Source organism: Mytilus edulis, chromosome 3 (genome assembly GCF_963676685.1).
Source record: "Mytilus edulis chromosome 3, xbMytEdul2.2, whole genome shotgun sequence".
NCBI lineage: Eukaryota > Metazoa > Mollusca > Bivalvia > Mytilida > Mytilidae > Mytilus > Mytilus edulis.
The window spans coordinates 63,156,489-63,179,640 of NC_092346.1; the positions used below are offsets into that span (position 1 = coordinate 63,156,489).

Sequence of the window (23,152 nt, forward strand, 5' to 3'; positions counted from 1 at the left end):
GAACAAGTCTGTTATTACATGCGAAGCAAATGATTTCTTTGAAGCCTCCAAAAGTAAGTAAGTAACAAAAATACTGAACTCCACAGAATATTCAAAACGGAATGTCCTTTATCAAATAGCAAAATCAAAAACTCAAACACACCAAACATATAGAAACCAACTGTCGTATTCCTGAAATGATACAGGCATTTCTTTATGTAGACAATGGTGTTTAAAATTAATGTCAACTATATCTATTCAATTTTTTTGGATTCAAACTTTACAATTTTATATCTATTAATTTTATATTTGTAATTACATTATTTGAATAGAGAGACAGGACGATATTATAATATTTACAAAAAAAGATAGATAATGATCCAACGAAGAAGAATTTCCTTTTTTATTAGAACGTTATAAATATGTTGACATTGGGGAACATTATATCAACAATATTTTTGGAGACACCCCTCTACTTATAAATTGATACAATTGCTATATGCAATATATTAAAGAACTAAACAATCTTAGTAAATACTTTAAATTGGCTGAGAAACTACGTGATTAATTTATTACTGCTAATTGTGAACATTTGCATGTCATGCTGTTATCGTACTTTGTATATAAGAGTGATTAAATGAAGTTAAATATTGTGAAGATTTCATTATATGCCTGTTTATGTGATATGGTGCATGTATAGATAATGTTTCAATCATTGTGTGTATATAGCATACGATGTACTTGCTTTTGGAATTTATTACTATTATCAAAAGGGACACAATGGGTGCCTCTATGAATAAATAGACGCCGACAAACTTAAACAGGTTCGGATAAGAGTAGATCGATTTGTAGATGGTAACTTTTCTACTTACAGCAGCATTTCCAAAATGGATCACATACCTAAAATGACCGACACTTCAACAAAGGCGAGCAACCATGAAAGCTACAATAATGTACAGCATTGTGTACTATTTTTTGTTCTAAGCCTCTCTTGAAAATGTTTTTGCTAAAGATTTTAGGACGCCAGATATGCTTAAATGTCGCTATGGACAACCTGATATGGTTTTTCCGTAATTTAATTACCTTATTTATTTGTTTATTTGATATGTTGACTGAACTTGTGACGTGTTTTCGAAAGTTGGCTGCTTATATATACAAAGTTTATTTGATTTATACTGTTTAAGCTGACATAAGAGGTAACAGTACTTCTACAGACTAGTAAGACTTCATTTAAAGTAATGGTATCCGGATTACTGTATAATGTTTGACACTCGAAGTCCTACAAAGGACACATGTCCTACTCAAAATTATTATGCTTCCTTCTTTTTATCGACATCCTTAATCAAGAAATGGATGGAAAAGGAAGTCCGTTTAAAAAAACCTGTACCTATATATGATTTATTTACGAAACATGAAAGGTATGATAAAAGGGGAAACTTTTTTCCGTACTTGGAGATAAAATCATCTTGTGGTTGTTGTTTAGAAAAAAAATGAGAAAAATATTGTTGATTGCATAAGGGCGTCAACAAAAAGGATATGTGCGCACCATGTTTCCATCCAGATCAACATTAATTGAAGACAGTTTATGCAGAGTTATCAAATCATCAATATGCTTGTTCACACTATACGGACTTCATATACAGGAGTGTGCTCCTTACGAAGAAACTGCTCCAACAAATTTATGAGGAGGACAGATTAAAATGACTCTCCTTTAATTTTACGGACACCTTCACGAATTGGTTGATCCATACGATGTGTCTTTGTCCAAACTAGCTAAGGACATTTTTACCACATGTTAGATTATGGTTTGTCATTACGTCGTCTAATCTTTTAATTACCGAACGTGACGTATTCCCGATTGTGACTGTGAATTCGCATTGCTATAAGACGTGTTACGGTACTTTTTTCCTATCCCAAATTCATGTATTTAGTTTTGATTTATATTTGTAATTCTCATCGGATTTTGCACATGTCTTGACGTCTTTTTTGTTATATACATGTGTTATGGTAAAGAAAATTAATCACCGCCTTCACTTATTAGATTTGATTTGGTTCAACGTAATTTGTACGATGTATTACGTTTGCAGTTTGATTCAGAATAAACAGAACATAGAATATATTTAATTGTCTAATTGTTACCTCAGTTTGATATTAAAGGGGCACTAGCTGTCAAATTCATGTTCAACGATTCTAATCAAATTTTTATATTTGATTAATAACAATGTAAAACATTTATCCAAACTATTAAAAGTCTAAATAAAACAATAAACAAGGCACAGGCATGAAAATACGTAGCTTTGTTTTGTGTGTATTTGTGTCTAGACGCCATCTAATTATTTATCGAGTTGACCTCTATAGTCATCCGATGACCATATAAGCGACGTAAACATAAAAATAGATATAAATAGATTAAGCGAACACGTGCTGTTGAATTATTCTAGGTCTATTTTATTTCATATTAAAGATAAAAAATAAATGTTTATCATCGTTTTTACCTGTATTAGAATGTTTATTTGTGGATCGAATCAGTCAGTCAAATGATTTACCTTTGTTTCACTTTCAATGTTGACATTCTCTTCCTTTAAATAACTTTATACATACAATTCACGTGGTATCCATCTCAATCTAAAGGGTTAAATTAAAGTTCACATGAATACGGATTCAATGAGGTCGAATTATTCACTTGCAAGTGAATAATTCATAATCAATGGTTTTTTTAACCTTATTGGCTACTAAAAACGAATTATTATTTCACTATTTGTATTTCATTACTGATTGAGCGAAAAAAAATAATGTATTAGGTTTTTTTATATATCTCGTAGCTAGTGCCCCTTTAATAAGTATTGCAATTTTCATTGTCATTAAATGCAATATCAGTATTTAGTACAAATATAGTCCTGTAATGTTGTGTTGTCATTTTAATGTTACATTTACCATTGCCATTAAACGGTAGGTTTGGCATGCCACAAAACCAGGTTTAACCCACCATTTATTTTTTTTAAATGTCCTGTACCAAGTCAGGAATATGGCCATTGTTATATTATAGTTCGTTTCTGTGTGTGTTACATTTTATTGTTGTGTTTCTTTTGTGTCGTTTGTTTCCTCTTATATTTGAGTGTGAATTCACATTATTATAAGACGTGTCACGGTACTTTTCTATCCCAAATTCATGTATTTAGTTTTGATGTTATATTTGTTATTCTCATCGGATTTTGTCTATACTAATGCATAGTTCGTTTCTGTGTGTGTTACATATTAATGTTGTGTCGTTGTTCTCTTATAATTAATGCGTTTCCCTCAGTTTTAGTTTGTAACCCGGATTTGTTTTTTTCTTTCGATTTATGAGTTATGAACAGTGGTATACTACAGTTGCCTTTATTTATCTACATTTCACCTTAAACGTTCGTGGGAGATTTAAAGAAATTGATAAATCAAAACCAGACTGCTCTTGGTGGCCAGTTTTTTTTTAAATGCTTGAAACAGAATGAACATCGTTTGTAGAGAATCTTCCATGTATACATCCTTCCGAATTCAGTCCAAATTGGCAAAATTGTTGTTAAGAAATATAAGACCTTTACTGACGAAAAAAAAATTGGAGTCAAGTGATAACAGTAGTAATGTCAAAGTCCAAATGACCTTCATGCCATGTGAGATAATTGTTCAAAAATTTAGTACTTTGTCTACCTTTAACAATTAAATCTAAAATCAATGACGTACATGTGTTCAACAACTGAAGGCTGCAACTGGCTACAATAAGGTTTCCAGATATTGTGACTTTCTCAATAACACATATCCATGGTCAAATAGGTGTTACATAAACATAATTGACATAATGACTTTGCCTCTTTTTGTGTCTCTTCGAATTTTCAATTTCATCACAGTTTCACTATAAAATTAGGTATACTGGATTAGGTACTGGCCTAAACTAGAATTGAGCTGAATTTCTGTCACGTATTGTTCACAATTTAGCGATATTTTTTTCACATTGGCATAAAGCGGGCATTTTGGCTAACCATTTTTTCTTGAAATGTCCTGTACAAAGTCAGGAATATGACAGTTATTATCAAGTAGTTCGTTTATATGTAAGTTGGCATTTCTTTTGATGTACTTTAGTGTTTCTGTTATTTTTTTGTTTTCATCTAATAGTTGATGTGTTCCCTCAGTTTTAGTTAGTAACCCGAAATTGTTTTTAACTCAATCGATTTATGACTTTGAACACCGGTATACTTCTGTTGCCCTTATTTCCCATGTATTTTTTTTTCACAGGGTCAACAAAGAAAATTAATAAAACCTCGCCTTGGATGTTAAGGAGTATAGATAATATGTGTATACGATTTTTCAGCAATTCTAAATATTTAGACTGAAAAAACCCTGGCATCAGAAGGAGCCACGACCCAAAGCACCCAATATTTTATGCATAAAGGGAACATTACATATTTAATAATTTTCGATAGAATTGAAGTGGTGTCAAATAACGATATTGTAAAAATATAGTCTGATCGAGTGTTTTATAACCCAGAATTGTTTTCTCTTAATCGATTTATGTTTTGGACAGCATTGTACTACTGTTGCCTTCATTAACTCCAAAACAGAAAATATTTTAGAATGATATGGATATGTGAACCAGTGATAAATAACTTAATTTTTCTAGATTTGTACCATTGCCGCAACCAGTTACACTGTAGTCATACACTAATGGCTTTAAGTTCAAGAGACATTGTGGAAACTTTTCCAAGCAGTTTGAAAAACTGTAGTTCTTGGTAAATAAATACACCAATTTGAAAAATTAATTCATTTATTGATGGAGAGTTTGATCATGGTTGTATATTAAAATGAACAGAATTAGGATATAATTAACAGTAACATAACAATACAAATATATCATTTGATCAAAATAACAAAATGAAAACCTGATAATTTACCATAAGAGTGAAAAATAAACAGCATATAGATAATACTAATTAAATACAATATAAAATTCATAGAATATTAAGAAGACGTTGATTATATGGGATTTCAAATTCAGACTTCCTTTAGCATGATTCACCTTCAGCTCAATATTTTAATTGTTTTTTTTTTTTAGTTTTCTTTTTATATGGTTGGGACATTCAACAATTTAATTCTACTCTATCCCAAAATTTGGTAGCAGTAAGCCAACATTTCTCAGCAAATAACATTCTTTTTTCATCTAGTATCTAAGTTTCGGGATGGGGGAAGCCATGTATGGTTATTTTGGGTCATCACCCAAATTCTTCTAGGAGAATAACAATGCATTAGTCAATATAAAATTAAACTTGACCTGTATTTTATCGTTCATGACATTATTTGAACATTTTGGCAAAGTGGTACTTTAATTATCCTCTATATAACAAGAATATATGTCCATACAATTCTAATAGACACTTTCACAGTTCCAATTTAAATGAAACTCTAAATCTGGTTCAAAAAACTACTCAAACATTTTAAAAGGTTACATTATACTGAAAATATTATTTTCAAGTAGATGATACCTCATGGTATTTTAACCTGATATTAGAATGAGCAAAGGTTTAGACAGATGAATATATAGACGTAGACAAGAAAACATGACACTCACTTACCACAGCAATATATAAACAGTTATTAAAGTGAAATTTGCACAGCTCCTCTTTATGCTCCTTTATTTGAATCCTTGTCATAAATCATGTTAACTCAAAAACTTTTCAACTGTTGATATCATTAGATTTCTACCAAGAAGAATTCCAATTATATACTTTTATATCAAACCTAACAGTACTAACGAGTGGTTGTATGAATGTAAAGTTTACATTTAATATTGGATAGTTTCCGGAATAAAGAGTAGAATAACAAAAATACAGAAGAAAATTTCAAAACAGAAAGTCCTTAATTGAATGGTAAAATCTAAAGCTCAAACACATCAAATGAATGGAAAATAATTGTCATAATTCTGACTTGGTACATGCATTTTCTAATGTAGAAAATTGTGGATTAAACCTGGAAATATTTTCCCCCATCTCACATAATGACAAAGTAACACTCTATATGAAGAATAATCTTTTTGAAAATAAATATAAAATGTATATGGGTTATACAATACACAATAATATATATAACCAACAGAAAATATGTCAAAAAAGCCTTATGTTTGAAAAAATACGAAAGAGTATTAAAATGACAAGCCATGTTTATACACATACATGATTTAACAAATTCAAAACCATTGGATGTGCTATTTTATCAATTTCAACCTTTTTTTCAATCTAAGATGTGTTATCTCCTATACACAGTCTCAGTTTTAAAAAATAACTTATATAAATTGTTACTATTTCATATTTTTTGCATGACCTATCACTAATGTATTTATAAATTTGGTAATTGATTATGTTATTAGAGATTCATTTGTACAAGTTATTTCCTCCAGAGGGATGTACATTATCATTGCAAATAAAGAGCAAACAGATAAACAAATTTACCTGTGTGAAATGTGTGCAATATGTATTTTTTTTTTAAATCTAATGATTGCATATAATCTATTGATTTAGATTACCTAAAAAAACTACATTTTACTTTCAACTTACAGCAGTTTGCAAGGGAAGCAACTTAATGTGTCCAGTAAAAAATTTGTAGTTGGCAAATAGAATATTTAGATCATCTGTTTACTTTTTAATGTATATTTATGGGTTTAGATGTTCTTGATATGAATATGACCCTTATGATGATAGGTTCCTGATATGAATATGACTCACACTGACTAGTTCTAAAAGTTCTGAGTATTGTAAGAAGTGTTTACAAGAGAATATGTTTAGTCCATTGAAATCAAGGAAATTAATTGAATTAATATACCTCCCAGTATAACTAAATAAACCTATTGGCTAATAGATGATCATGAGTCAATTTCAAAACTCGATACAGGAAAAAGTACATGAGTTACAGCTGGGAAAGAGTTCAGCATATACATCTAAATACAATTCAGTATGTAAAAATTATCTTAACCGAGGGTCCTAACTGGTTAAAAACCTAAATGGAGGTCATTATAAGAAAAGAATAGTCAAGGTATGGTTGAAAAAAAACCACAAACATATGGTTCAAGTAATTAGATACCATTCAAACAAGAGGAATATGGTTAATTCAAGAATCAGTAAGTCATATAAATGAGCTTACATTTAAAGCTATGATTTAAAAAAAATCACATTTGTTTAAGGTCTGACAGTGCTACGGTTGGGGCTTACATAAATAATAACGGTTGCTCAATAAATTCAGATTCAATCCTCAAGTCTAAAGGCTAACTCAGATAATGCCTATCATCTTTAAAATTCCCCTGGATGTTTTGTAGATAGCACATTGCTCTTGTAGGCCCTTTTGATTATGTGATCTAACAACAGCACAAATAAACTACAACTTCCATAACTAGAGGCTCTCAAGAGCCTGTGTCGCTCACCTGTTAATGTGTTTACAGATGTTGGCCATCTTCGTTGGTAGGCGGGGTCATTAGACACTTTTTTTTTAAAAAGATACCCTAGTATTATGATTGTGGCCAAGTTTGGTTAAATTTGGCCAAGTAGTTCTAGAAATGATTTTTAAACAAGTTACAAAAATGACGAAAAGTTGTTCAATATTGACTATAAAGGGCAATAACTCCTTAAGGGGTCCTCTTAACAATTTTGATCATGCTGACTTATTTGTAGATCTTACTTTGCTGAACATTATTGCTGTTTACAGTTTATCTCTATCTATAATAGTATTCAAGATAATAACCAAAAACTGCAAAATTTCCTTAAAATCACCAATTTTAGGGCAGCAACCCGACAACAGGTTGTCCGATTCAATTGAAAATTTGTGAGGGGATATATCTTATTCTGATGGACATTAAAATCTTGAAAGATTTGCCCTAAATGTCTTAGTTTCAAAGATATAAAGCAAAAACTGCATTTTACCACTATGTTCTAATTTTAGCCATGTCGGCCATTTTGTTTGGTAGGCTGGGTCATCGGACACATTTTATAAACTGTAAACCACAATGATAATTGTGGCCAAGTTTGGTTAAATTTGACAAAGTAGTTTCAGAGAAGAAGATTTTTAGAAAAGTAACAAAAAATGACGAAAAGTTGTTAAAAATTTACTATAAAGGGCAATAACTCCTTAAGGGGTCGACTGACCATTTTGGTCATGTTGACTTATTTGTAGGTCTTACTTTGCTGAACATTATTGCTGTTTACAGTTTATCTCTATCTATAATAGTATTCAAGATAATAACCAAAAACTGCAAAATTTCCTTAAAATAACCATTTCACAGTCAGCAACCCAACAACAGGTTGTCCGATTCGTCTGAAAATTTCAGGGCAGATAGATCTTGACCTGATCAACAATTTTACCCGTCAGATTTGCTCTAAATGCTTTGGTTTTTGAGTTATTAGCCAAAAACTGCATTTTACCCCTATGTTCTATTTTTAGCAATGGCAGCCATCTTGGTAGGTTTGACGGGTCACGCCACACATTTTTTAAACTAGATACCCCAAGAATAATTGTGGCCAAGTTTGGTAGAATTTGGCCAAGTAGTTTCAGAGGAGAAGATTTTTGTAAAAGTTTACAGACGACGGACGACGGACGCCAAGTGATGAGAAAAGCTCACTTGACCTTTCAGGTCAGGTGAGCTAAAAATTAAGTCAACAAATACATCAAACCTCTTATATTTTTAAAAACAAACTAAAATCTCTTAGGAAAAAAACATGCAAGCACTTATAAAAAAAGCTTGAGCATGACTTGTTACATATTTTGATATAAAAAAAAATACACAGCCCTTATTGTCAATACATATGACCACATGTACATACATTTCATTTGATTCCTATTTATTCAGAAAATGTACTGCCACTTAACAAATGAACATCACATATGATGAGCTTTATATATCTTACTTTTGAGCCATTAATACAATAAAAGTACAATGTATATTCAATGAAAAATGTATACATTTATATCTTATTAGATCAAATAATTAAACAAATGAATAGTAAAGTACCTACAACAATGATTCACCATAACAGTTAAAAAGACATTATGTATTCAAACATGTTATTTACAGTTATATAAATTAAATGTGGATTTCATACAATATAAATTTGTATATGTAGAGATTTTTTCTAATAAAAATCACTGTCCCGTCTCAATATCCTATCCTTTATAATGATATTTATCTTACCAACTATCTTAATTTGTTTAATTTAGACTAGAGTTGTCTAATTTGCAATCTTATTTTTATATAAAAGTGTTCAAGTGTTCAACTTTAAGAGCCTCCTTCCATTGGTCTGCACAAAAAAAAACGAATGTCAACAATAACAATTTAATATCAACAACCTTGATACAACAATATCAAACAGAACTTTCATTACATTAAGTGGCAAAGTCGTAACTCCATTAATAAACATGTATTCAAATAAGCCCCGCCTCCCTACTAACCTAATATGGAATATACACGGTCTCCACACAGACGCTTTTAACCAATCACATTCCTAGAAATGTATAGGAGCTAAGATAATACATATTATTCATGTACATTTTGTACTAAAATTAAATATGAAAGATTGATTAATTTTTCTGTGGAAATTAAATCTGTTGACCTACCATCAGCATGCTTTATAAACTTATTAAATGTGATAGGTTCAGAAAAGAAATTTAGAATATTAAAGATGTGCAGTGTACAATTCATTATCATGGATGTTGCTTTCTTAGACACCAACCAGGTGCTCCGCAGGGCGCAGCTTTATACGACCGCAGAGGTCGATCCCTGAACAGTTGGGGCAGGTATGGACAAAACATTTAAGCGTGATACAGCTCTGAATTTGGATTGTGATCAAATTTTTGACATTATATGGGTTTTTTACACAAAACAAATGTCAAGATTTTACAAATGAATTAAAGATTTCTTCTTCAAACTTATTTAAATCTTAAATTAAATAGTTGACACAGCATAGGTTTCTGACACAGAATGAATGTGGTCTAATGAACTTAAAATTTTTTTTGCCTTTGAGCAATTCATTATGCTGTTGAATATTAATCCTGTCAAAAAAATGTTTGAAGAAATTTTCTTTTTATTTATGAAATCTGAAATGAGAACAAGTATGGACACAACTTTTAAGTTTGATACAGCTATAAATGTGGATTGTGATTAAATAGTTGACACAACATAGGTTAATGTCACATTATGAATTTGGTTTAAGAAATGAAAATTAGAATTTAAAGTTTTTAAATTTAATATTAAACTATTATGGTTCAATATCCAAAATGTAAATAGTCATGTCTGGCAAATGTCCAACATACATTATCTAAAAACATTTTAGATAAGATAAGGAAAAAAAGCTTCATCAGCAACATTTTATATTGGCAAATTTCCAATGAAGTTATTTACATAAAGTTATTGGCAAAAAAATAGAAAATGACATCATAGTCATGTCTGCCAAATTTACAACATATATAATCAACTACTATTCTATACAAAGAAAGATAACTCCAATTGAAAATTAATTGCTATTGCACAATTAGGTATTTCTTGCTATTGTGCAATACTGTGCAATTGAAAATTTCTTGCTATTGCACAATACTTGATATGGAATCCTGATTTGGACCAACTTGAAAACTGGGCCCATAATCAAAAATCAAAGTACATGTTTAGATAAAGCATATCAAATAAGCCCAAGAATTTAATTTTTGTTAAAATCAAACTTAGTTTAATTTTGGACCCTTTGGACCTTAATGTAGACCAATTTGAAAACTGGACCAAAAATTAAGAATCTACATACACAGTAAGATTTGGCATATCAAAGAACCCATTTATTCAATTTTTGATGAAATCAAACAAAGTTTAATTTTGGACCCCCATTTGGACCAACTTGAAAATAGGCCAATAATTAAAAATCTAAGTACATTTTTAAATTCAGCATATCAAAGAACCCCAAGGATTCAATTTTTGTTAAAATCAAACTAAGTTTAATTTTGGACCCTTTGGACCTTAATGTAGACCAATTTGAAAACGGGACCAAAAATTAAGAATCTACATACATAGTTAGATTCAGCATATCAAAGAACCCCAATTATTCAATTTTTGATGAAATCACACAAAGTTCAATTTTGGACCCTTTGGGCCCCTTATTCCTAAACTGTTGGGACCAAAACTCCCAAAATCAAACCCAACCATCCTTTTATGGTCATAAACCTTGTGTTTAAATATCATAGATTTCTATTTACTTATACTAAAGTTATGGTGCAAAAACCAAAAATAATGCTTATTTGGGCCCCTTTTTGGCCCCTAATTCATAAACTCCAAAAATCAATCCCAACCTTCCTTTTGTGGTCATAAACCTTGTGTTTAAATTTCATTGATTTCTATTTACTTATACTAAAGTTATTATGCGAAAACCAAGAATAATGCTTATTTGGGCCCTTTTTTGGCCCCTAATTCCTAAAATGTTGGGACCAAAACTCCCAAAATCAATCCCAACCTTCCTTTTGTGGTCATAAACCTTGTGTTAAAATTTCATTGATTTCTATTCACTTTTACTAAAGTTAGAGTGCGAAAACTAAAAGTATTCGGACGACGACGCAGGACGACGACGCCAACGTGATAGCAATATACGACCAAAAAATTTAAATTTTTGCGGTCGTATAAAAATGTCATTAAATTTGATTACACCTACACTTAATTTTTGTTTAGTATTTGTAATAGGCTTCATTCATGTATCATGAGGTTTAGGACTTTTAGCATTACTGGTACTGAAAAATCTTCATTTGAGATATTGGAACGTTTGACTTCAAGTATACATAAAGGAAATTTGTTTTGAAAATTTCATTAAAAAAATTAAATGGAAACCATATGCTCCACAGGGCACAGCTTTATACGACCGCAGAGGTCGAACCCTGAACAATTGGAGCAAGTATGGACACAACATTCAAGCTGGATACAGCTCTGAATTTGGATTATGATTAAATAGTTGACACAGCAAAGGTTTCTGACACAGAATGAATGTGGTCTAATGAACTTAAATTTTTTTTTTTTTTGCTTTTGAGCAATTTACTATGCTGTTGAATATTATTAATCCTCTCAAAGAAAAAATATTTGAAGAAATTTTCTTTTTAAATTCTGAAATCTGAAATGAGAACAAAAAATTGACCCACACCCCAATTTTTTTTCCACTTCCCTCTTTCCCTTATTCCAACAATGATCTCAATTTTTGTTAAAAATTAATATTAATTAATAGTAACTTCTTAAAAAATAAATGGGGAATGTGTCCAAAAGGACAAAGATGATGCCCCCGCTAGCATATAGCGATATAAAGGGACATAACTCAAGAACTGTAAAAGTGCAGCTGCCAAAAATTGAACTAAAACTGAGTTTAAAGGAAATAAGCATTATATACACATAAATTTTGTTGAGACAAACTTAAGTTAAGAGAACAGAATTCTTCAATTTTTCCACTTGTTAAGGGGCATAACCCTAGAATGGTAATCAAAGTGCTTGTAATCACTGAATGGTAAAGATTGCTTTAATTTATCAGTTGGTAGTAAAGTGAATATTGCATTGTATATTGTATATAGCATTGATTTAAGTTGATTCATTTCTATTCTGGACAAAGAAAGATAACTCCAATTTTCAAAGAAGATTATATAAAGCATTGGTTTTAGGTGATTCAACAACCATTCTGGACAAAGAAAGATAACTCCAATTTATTGACTTGAAACTACAAAATTCTTGTTTTTGGCCCCTTTTTCCTAGACTGTTTGCCCCATAACCCTTAAAATATATCTCAACCTTCTACTTATAGTATTAAACATTGTGGTACAATTTCAGAACCATTCAAATACTTATACACAACTTATTGTTATGACACTAGATTAATGCTATTTTTGGGCCCTTTTGGCCCCTAATTCCTAAACCTTAGGGACCATTACTCCCAAAATCAATCCCAAGCTTCCTTTTGTGGTTATAAACATTGTGTTAAAATTTTATTGATTTCTGTTTACTTATATATATGCTAAAGTTATTATCCGGAAACCATCCGTCTTTGGATGACGCTGACATGATACCAATTTACGACCGCAAATTTTTTTTGGGGTCGTATAAAAACCTCTCAGTATAATTCATATAAGTTGTCTAAATAAAAGGGAGATAACACTTAAAAGAATGTTAACAGGAATAAAAAAAAATAGATCTATATAAAACATGTTAATTTTGTACAATAAAAAGGAGATATAGGTAAATATCAATGAGATAGCAACCCAACAACACAAAGGATCAAAATACAACTTGTAATGCAATAGGCTGGAGTTTACCAGTAATTTTCAGGCCATTATAATGTAGACAGCATAACTTAAATGCTTTGCTATTTTTAGAAAATATCTCAAAGGATGAAAGCAGCTTTATAGTCTGTAATTTAACAGCAAAATTTCACAAAGGTGTTAAACTAAATACTATTTAACAATTACATCTATTAAATTGTGTCAATTGTTCAACATAGACTAAAGATGTTTTTTGTTTTTGGTAGATATTAAGGATATAAGAACTTTTTTCAAACAAATGTATAGGAAACATTTTTGTTTTTTTTAAATGAGTTTTTTTTTAATGATTTGAATCAACAATGCAAAAAGTACAATCAGCATAATACACAGATATTCTAAACAGTAGTCTTCATTTAATTGGCAATAAAAACTAAAATATAAGCAGAGAATACCCTCACTAAGTATTCCTTAAATTCATATAATGATTACACCATTTTAATACAGATAATCTATCAAACTCACTCAAAAAAGATGCTTAGCTACAAGCAGATAAAAATTCTTAAAATTATGCCAATCTTTTTTCACAAAAATTCATTTAAATGTTAGTCATTGATGACTATAAATATTCATACTTTTGATAAAAACAAAGTTATCAATTTGCAAACCATTTTTCATAATAATTAAGGGGTCATCCATAATTGTCAACCATTTTCCAAAGTGTACAAAACGTACACTTGGGGGGAGGGGGTTAAAAAATCAACATTTTTACCGTACGCTTTTTTTTTATTTCCGAAATTTATTTCGTTTCTGTTTCTGTAGGAAATCGATGTATAAAATCGAGAATTAGCTTGGGTGTGTTTCTCTTCTTATTTCTTCTTTATTATTTTCACTTGATGATATTTATTTCGATAGCATAAGTCTCCTCATTCCGGATTGAACGATTAAAAGACCAAATCATATGAAAACTAAATCTTTCAAAATTGTGAACTAGTAAAATTATTTAAGCAAAAATTTTGCAAGCATTTCTCAGTATCACCGATTGTCAATTTCACCTGCTTTATTATAGATCGTTATCGTTTCACTCTGTTTAATAAACAAAATCGATGGAAACACTTAATTCTTTGAATGTTTTGGGTTTTACAAGATGCCATTTTGTAAAAAGATTTTAAACTGGTTCTTCTATTAATTCCCTTGTAATGAATTCTAAAATAGTAAACCAGTAAACCGGAAGTAAACTCATTTTTCTTAGTATAAGCCTCCTTTAATTAGGAGCACCTCCATATGAAGTTCAACCTTAACTTAAAAAATATCCAATATATGTACACGTTACAGTATATATACATAAACAATAATAGTGCCATGAATGGCAAATTTACAGGGACCTTTTTTTTTTAATAGAAATACAGGCGGGAAATTTAAAAACTTAAAAATGTTTTAAAACATTACACTTTTATTGATTGCTGTCTTGAGCTCTGAGTCCATAAACAACTGTCAGTCCATACTTTACCAATGCATTATAACCATGCATTTCCCTTTCTTTGATTCTTAGCATAATTTATGTGCCCTTTTGTTATAAATCTTTTGCATGCTCTAGGTGCCCGTTTCATTGGAGTTACCATTCCCACTGTGTGATAGAAGAAACAATAATCTCTGTACTCTTTATTCTGACCAAACACAATCATCACAGATAGATGTCATCAAAATAAAACTGTCAGATATGTTTTAGTTTATTTTCAATGCAAATTCCTATATCAAACTTAAAAATAATAAACAGGATCTTCTTTTTATTAAACAGGATCTTCTTTTTATTAAGAAAATGGTTGATGTACACTTTTTGAGGGAGGGTGGGGGGTCTGAAAAAGTGTACGTTTTGTACACTTTGGAAAATGGTTGACAATTATGGATGACCCCTAAGCTAGTCTTAATCTGAATGTTGAGATAAAAAGACCCCTTTAAGTTTTTTTTAACAAATATTAAATGACATTTGTACCATCATAAGAAAATGAAGCCATTTCAACCTTTGGAATATACAAATTTTAAATGTACACCTATAAATTATTTTAATATAAAAAAATTGTAAAAAATCATCAGATCCTCCATCAAGGTGGAAAAAAATATACTTAAAGCAAAGAAAACTAAAATTTTCTTATGACATGTATGATGGTAAATAGAATTAATGAACTTCTGTTTTACTGCCCTCTACTGGAGAGGATAGTGATTCCTCCGACACCTCGAATACTGAATCTTCCGCCACTGATCTTCTTTTACCATATCGTTTTGGTTCAGTATCAATTTCATGACTGGGACTTGTTTTTTCTATACTTCCGATAGAGAATCTAACACGACTTCCTCTCCTGGAATGATAACCTTCAGTCCTTCCAGGACGAAGTTCTTCAGGACTGTCACTCCTTGTACGAGCTTTCATGTATTCATGATACTGACCTCTTGATCTCGATCTTCTTCGTTGAGGTAGAGGAAAAGGGTCTATAGGATCGTCAGATATTGATTCAAGTTCTCTTGACTCACTTGTTGAAGTGGTAGCTGTACTAGTTGTGTGAGGATATGTGCTAGTTGAGGATAATTCAGAAATAGTATATTGAGTTTTATCTTGGTGTTCCTCTGGCGCTGCAACACAGACTTCACAAGTTGGCCAATTGAATTGGCCGAAATTACCCATTGGACCACATATACATAACAAGGACAGGAAAAAAATTGTTGAATAAGTCCAGCTTACAGATATGACAAGCATCAGAAAAATGCCAAATTTCTTGTAGACTAAAACTGTGGCTGGCATCATTAATGCACCAGCTAGGAATGTGGTAATTGCTGCCATAGTGATGACACTTCCCATACTATGAACACAACTCACAATTTTGTTCTCACGATCAATATCTGGAGATAGACGATAAACTACAGCATAATGAAGAGTATAATCTACTGACATGCCAAGTGCTACAGTAAGGATCACAGCTTCTAATATATTCAGTTCCCAGTTCAGAAGCACCAATGTTCCAATGGTGACAAACATAATACATGCAACACTAATCAATGCAAAAATACTGATGAAAACATTTAATGTAGTTATAAAAATCACAGCAGCGACAACACAAAGAGAAATCCCCATGGTAACGGGTGTTTCTTCTGAAAGACTATTTTGGAGATCAAACATAGCTAGGTTGCTAACGAACCAGCCATTTTTCATTTCGGGTGGTGCTGATTGAAGTTCCTGAGTAAACCAGCTGTTAACTTTAGTATAAAAATCTTTGGTCTTTGAGTAAGAAAATGAAAACTGTACATTGCTCATGTATTCCACAATAAGAAGACTGATACTATTGTCTGTGTATCTTATGCCTGGAGTCATCTGACTGTATTGAACACCTGGAGTATTCATGAGCATTGGAATGTATTTATATAAACAATACGACATTTCTTCTGATTTGGGATATGTATTATTACAACATGGAAAATCATCTACAAACAGACAAGGCTTTTGTAAATAATCACGAAATTTATCAAAAAAACAATTTGTGAGCTGATATCCTGGTGTCTGCTGATAAAAATCAGTATTCTTCAGTTTATTACAAAATTGCAACAACCATGTTTGAGCACTTGGAGTAATTGCATTGAATGTTTTGTCGAATTCTAAACTTCCACGACTAGCTGGATCTAAATAGTCTCCTTTGTCTGTTGCAAAAGCACCCCATACAAATGTCAAAGGCAACAAGGTAAATTCCTCAATATCTTTAGATTTTTCAAACCGGAAATTGTTTCTTATTTGGAATTCATATTTTTCAATTAAATGATTGGATGAAAAAACTTGAAATTTATCTGATGATGGTAGTTTGAGCTTAGGATGGAAGAATATCACAACCACTCCTCCAATGCCTAAAGCACCTAATACAAATATCCATATATATCTAAACTTCACAATGATAAAAGGCAGCAACTTTTCAAAAAATATCCTTGACCAATCCGATATAGAATGATACACTTTGTACGGTATTTTGCATAAAAAGTATCTCACTTTTTGATTGGATGAAAATTCTGGATTGTACCAGCTCTCACAATTGCACCATTTATCATTGATAATAAGAGTGGCAGGAATTAATGTAATCATGATTAAAAAATTACATAATATAGTTGTCCCCGCATAGATGCTAAAACATTTAATGGCAGTGATTGAGCTAGCACCATTTGAAAACAAAGCAGCTGAAGTAGTTAAACTGGTAACAAACATTGATAAGGTTGCATGATGGAGCGTATCATGCACTATTTTCTCCATAGTTCCATTGTTTCTCTCAGATTTAGATAAATGCCATACTTTACAATATACAAAAACATCATCAGCACCAATAGCTATAACCATTACAGCAGTAACAAGATTCATGTATGGAAAAAATTTGATTTCAAAAATAATTTGGTTGAGAAAATACGACATAACTAAGGAAGATCCAATAACAACAAATGTCATAAATGTAACAAAGATGGAGGCTGTGTAGATCCATACAAGTATAAAAATTACGCAGATAGCACCAATTATCCAAATTGTATCTTTTAAAAGGTATTCACTAAACAGTGTGTACTTAATACCAAAATCTATCCCTGCTATTTTGATATTTTGATTACTTGATCCTACCCATGATTCAATGTGGTGGTATAACTCCACTGTATCAATACTGTAAGAAATTGGTAAAAAGGTTATAGCATAGCGTAAAAATGGTTGAGTGTGTGGTTTGGCACTTTCTGGTATAAAATTCATGTCGGTAATATGATGTAAAATATTAAAGACACCATTAAAACGTATACACCTTCTTGGAATGCCTTTACAACGGGAATAAACTCTTCCATTTCTCTTTGTAGCTTCACAGTCATGTTCCAATGTATAATTAAAATAGTATGCTGAGCATTTATCAAGAGTTTTATACACCTTATTTACATCCTCTTGTGTAATCTGTGAGCAATTTGATTTCTGTGATAGACGAGATATAAAGTTTCCTAGTGACCAACTTGGACAACATTCATTACTGGTTGTAGTCAAGCATAATTCATTAAACGAGGAATGGGTTCGAATAATTTGTTCCTCTATGTAACACATCTGTCGTATATTTTCAGCAGTGAAGAGATTAGAGCTGTCCTCTGCAGTAAAGGCAATATGTGCAAACTGGCTATATTTCTGACCTGCAAGAAAAAGAGGAATAAAATATTAAAGATATTGATCTCTGACCAAAACCAATTCATCAATAGATTCTTTTGGGTTTTTTTTGTGATTGCCACCATTCAGATACATTGAAGGTAAGTAAGAACTCTCTATTTATCAGCATACTTGTTTTCACACTATTGTTAGCTGTTCTTGCCAAATTGATACCAGATTTATGTTATCAGGACTATGTTTACATGGAAATACAAATCAAACACTTTTTTAGGTCATCATTACAATGAGGCAACAATAAAACTGCAAAAGTTTTAATGGAAATCAGATGTTCAGTAGTTGTCGTTTGTTGATGTGGTTCATAAGTGTTTCTCGTTTCTCTTTTTTTTTTTAAAGATTAGACTGTTAGTTTTCCTGTTTGAATGGTTTTAAACAAGTCATTTTTGGGGCCCTTTATAGCTTACTGTTCGGTGTGAGCCAAGGCTCTGTGTTGAAGACCTTACTTTGACCTATAATGGTTTTTCTTTTACAAATTGTGACTTGGATGGAGACTTGTCTCATTGGCGCTCATACCACATCTTCTTATATCTAATTAAGATAAACTTGCAGTATGATTCTATCTTTTTATTTTTTACAGAATGGTAATAGCATTATTTTATGTACTCCATATTTTCAGATTTATAAATGTTCTAATGAGACTAATAACTGTATGATCACATTGTTTGCAGCTTTAATGCCTTGCAATTCAAAGCTACTTGGCAAATTCTAGGAACACTGTGTAGAATGGAAACTGACTTTATATCGGTTTTTTGTCTGCGTTTCCGCACTAATCGGGTTTGGCAACAGACTTATCGCATTTTGTTTCCAGACAGTGTGACACAAAATGAGCCAAAAAGACGAAAAGAAGTTGTTAGTGTTTATGTTTATATGATCATGGAAGGCACCAATGATCTAAGTTTGCAAATTTTTTTATTTTGCTTCCGTACCACTCTTGGCTTTTTCAAAGAGCTCCACACTAAACAGGACAACCGGCCAAACACAGATACTAATGGTGTGGTTTCTGTTCAAATACACAGTATATTAGAATGTGGACTTTTTGTGCTCCTTTATTTCATGCAAAATACATATTAGAACCACTAGTGTGCTTTCAAAAACAAAAAATATCATATATCAAAGCTTTTCTCAAAATTGCTTAGCAGCGTTCTAATCAGGTTTCCCTAAAATGATGTGTTTTTTGGCACCAAACTGTTGGGTTTAATGAGCAAAGGACTTTTTGTGTTTTTATTGTTTTAAGAGTGTAAAAAATGATTTTTCATATTTTTTTGTTTGTTTACGAAATGAAAAAAAAAGATTTTAAAAACCCCATTTGACAGGTTAATATTAAAATCTCTTGTTTAAATGCAAGGCCATGGGCAAAGATGTTAAAAAACAATCAGCAACATTCATTTCAATTTGAGCCTTTTTTACGTTACACGATTTATATATATCAATATATATATATTCATACCAAGTCTTCTTTCGACGTATTCATAATGATGCATGTATGAGTGAAGCTTTATGTTTGGAAAAACAATTGTTGATAGAGCCAGTGAATAACTGTGATAACCTAACTTATTAACCCATTTAGTCTTAGATGCATGATTGTTTTATTAGTTGTTAGTGGCTTTGAACTAGTTGTCAGTTAACTGCGAGTACTCCCAGATCTGTTCCTAGTGTCTTTTTGTTGTTGGGATGTACAAGTACCCGGCCATGTCCACTTGATGAGTTAAGCCTTTTTTAACTGATTTTTATAGTTAGTTCTTATGTTGGACTGTTCTGCCAGTGTCCCAGGTTAGGGGGGGGATCCCGCTAACTGTAATGTTTAACCTCACTACATTATGTATGTATGTGCCTGCCCCAAATCAGGAGCCTGTAATTCAGTGGTTGTCGCTTGTTTAAGTGATACATATTTGATTATTGTTCATTTTCTATATATAAATAAGGCCTTTAGTTTTTATGTTTGAATTGTTTTACATTGTCATTTCAGGGCCTTTTATAGCTGACTATGCTCATTGTTGAAGGCCGTACCATAATTATGACATCTTGAAAGGCTATTATATTTTTTATAGAAGGGCGTCAAGGCAAAAATTTAAAATTGCCTTCCCAGATGTCATGATTATATGGACTAGAAACTATAAATTCCTGCTATGAGGACGAGATACTGATAGAATCCCACACATTTGTTTGTGGATTAATAAAATATATCATTGCGTGATGTATGATTAATGTATAAAGTAAGAGGTGAATAACCCAGGCGGAGTAAACACATAGACTGACTGAGAAGATAGGAGTCTCCATATTCATTTGCGTACAAAAAGTCTGGTGCTTATAACATAAAAAGTTAATGAATAATAACCAAAAATTTACTTGGAATTTTCAAGTTCGGGTACCACGTTGGTGGAAACAATTTGAAATTAATCGTAGCTTCCCATGAATATATGATTAGCTAGCCAGCAAAATAAATAATTTCCCCATTCCGTGACATCAAGCTTATTTGGAAATATCAATTCTGCTTTAATACAAGTTGAAAGAAATAACTCTTACGCCATGTGTTGTCATCTGAAAACCCGATTAGTATGGAAACGCCGAAAAAAAACACGATAAGTCAGTTACCATTCTACACCGTGAGAAATGTACCTCTGTAAATTTTCTTTGAAAAGTAATAACACATTAGGATGGAAGACAAATAAAATGAAACCAGGAAAGTATAATTAATAAGAGGCTTAGAGAAAGCTGAGTTGTTCATCTGTCAAAAAAATGCACCATCAAAATCTTAAGCAACAGTGGCAGTAATCTTTCAATAACAAAACATGATCGTGACCACGTTTGATCTAAATCCACTCCAAAAAACATTTAGATTAAAAATTTAAAGTCATTCAAAGACAATAACCCATATAAGGAGTCAACTGACAATTTATACCATGCTTGACTTATTTGTAGATCATATATCTTGCTGTTAATTTTTGTTATTTAGAAGTTTCTTTCTTTCTATTAAAGCTTTCAAGATACTAGGCAAAAACACAACAAATTTGTATACATTATCATTAGAGGGCAATACAATAACTCAATTAAGACATCATTTTAATTTTAATTCATTGTTCATGGTTCACCTATACCCACAAAATTGACATAAATTACTATACCACGAATAATTATGAATCCACAGCAAGGGAATTTAACTTCACATTTCAAGTTACTATTTCGATCAGATCCCTATAGTGTCCCAGTGGTTTCAAAGTTTCAAAATATTCAAATGAACAACAGACATAACTGTTGGTTTCTTTTACACCTGACTATATAGGGGGTCTCATTGGGGGGTTCTGATCCCGGATCCCGCTTACTGTTTTGTCAGATTTCCATATCCGGCTTATAATATGTATGTAAGAAATTCTCATTTGTAATTTCCAGTGTCCCGCTAGACATCATTTCCCATTTTCACGTGTCCCCCTTAGACCCCAATGAGACCCACTATATAGTATAGGCTTTCTGTGATTTTTTATTGTTTAAATCCACACTATTTGGAGAATAGTTTTCTCATTGGCAATCATACCACACCTCTTCATTTCAAATATATACAGACAATGGTTGCAAAAAGACAAGTAAAGCTCTTGACCTTTTCTTATCAGGTAAGCTAAAGAGGGAAATTCAGTGTGGGACTTAAATATGGCATGGTACTGTGACCATATTTACCTAACAAACTTACTAGAATATTCACAGAAATAATCATTATTTTTGGTACTTCTTTTAGACAATATATCTGTTTGGTTCTGTTCATTGGTAGCTGCATCAGAGTCATCAATATCTTTAAGAAGAGAGTGGAAGTTGGACGGGAGCAATGAAAGCTTATTTCCTTTGTTATCATAAATGTTGCCAAATGTATTGAGTCTCTGTCCTACTTCTGTCCCTCTTGGTTCAAATCCCTAAAAAATAATAAGAATGGTATAATTAAGAGATTATAAATATTTTTTATGTATTTATTTTATTCTAATTATATATAAGAGGCAATAAACCTGTGTGTGTAACATGCAGATATAACGGAAATAACTGAGTAAATAATGTAAATTCAGAAATTATTGCGAGGTTTTTATTAATGGGAATAACACAATTAGGTGAGTATCACAATAATAAGAATTCCCATTATGGAATTTGATACATAAATCAGTATGCAGATATTCTTGAAATCGTAATAACTAGACTCCAATTTATGTCCTTTCTTCAAAAATAGCAATAATAAATGCCTGCAATAGTTCAAAAGAAAACTAAATTAATTTTATTGTCATCAAATGACCAGTAGTGCAAGAATAGTATATATATATGGATGTCTCTGTTTTTAGACTTCCTAATTATCTTTGTCTGAATTACTGCTTATTTCCATGTTTTTAGGTTTAAATTTTAATGATCTATTCATGGGATATTTTTAATCAAAATATACTTCAGTCTGGTAATAAAGTGCAATTTAAGTTAAAAATGGAATAAGGTCACCTAATGCCTGATTGCACTTGATTCTGGATGAACACCCAGGAAGAAAATTAGATCCAATTGTAATGACAACCTCACCACAAGTAATTGTCCCAATTTTCTTCTGATTAAATTGACAAAAAAAAATTCTTCTAAAATTAGATTTCCCTGTAGCCGTCTCTAAATATAAATATCTTGTAGAAGGGATAATAGTGCACAATCAGTTAAGGAGAATAACAACATGGCGATGTATTAAAA

General features: G+C 31.4%; 1 protein-coding gene across 2 annotated transcripts in view; it reads right to left on the reverse strand.

Annotated features, from left to right (window-relative positions):
* Positions 1–15,205: 15,205 nt before the first annotated feature.
* LOC139517094 (protein dispatched homolog 1-like) overlaps positions 15,206–23,152 on the reverse strand; it is a 73,776-nt gene continuing 65,829 nt past the window's right edge. For both annotated transcript variants that reach the window (XM_071307773.1, XM_071307774.1), the window contains exons 6-7: positions 22,140–22,356; positions 15,206–18,426 (exon numbers count right to left, since the gene is read on the reverse strand). In XM_071307773.1, the coding sequence (XP_071163874.1) occupies positions 15,422–18,426; positions 22,140–22,356 (3,222 nt within the window). In that variant the 3' untranslated portion in view covers positions 15,206–15,421. The remainder of the gene's footprint in view (positions 18,427–22,139; positions 22,357–23,152) is intronic.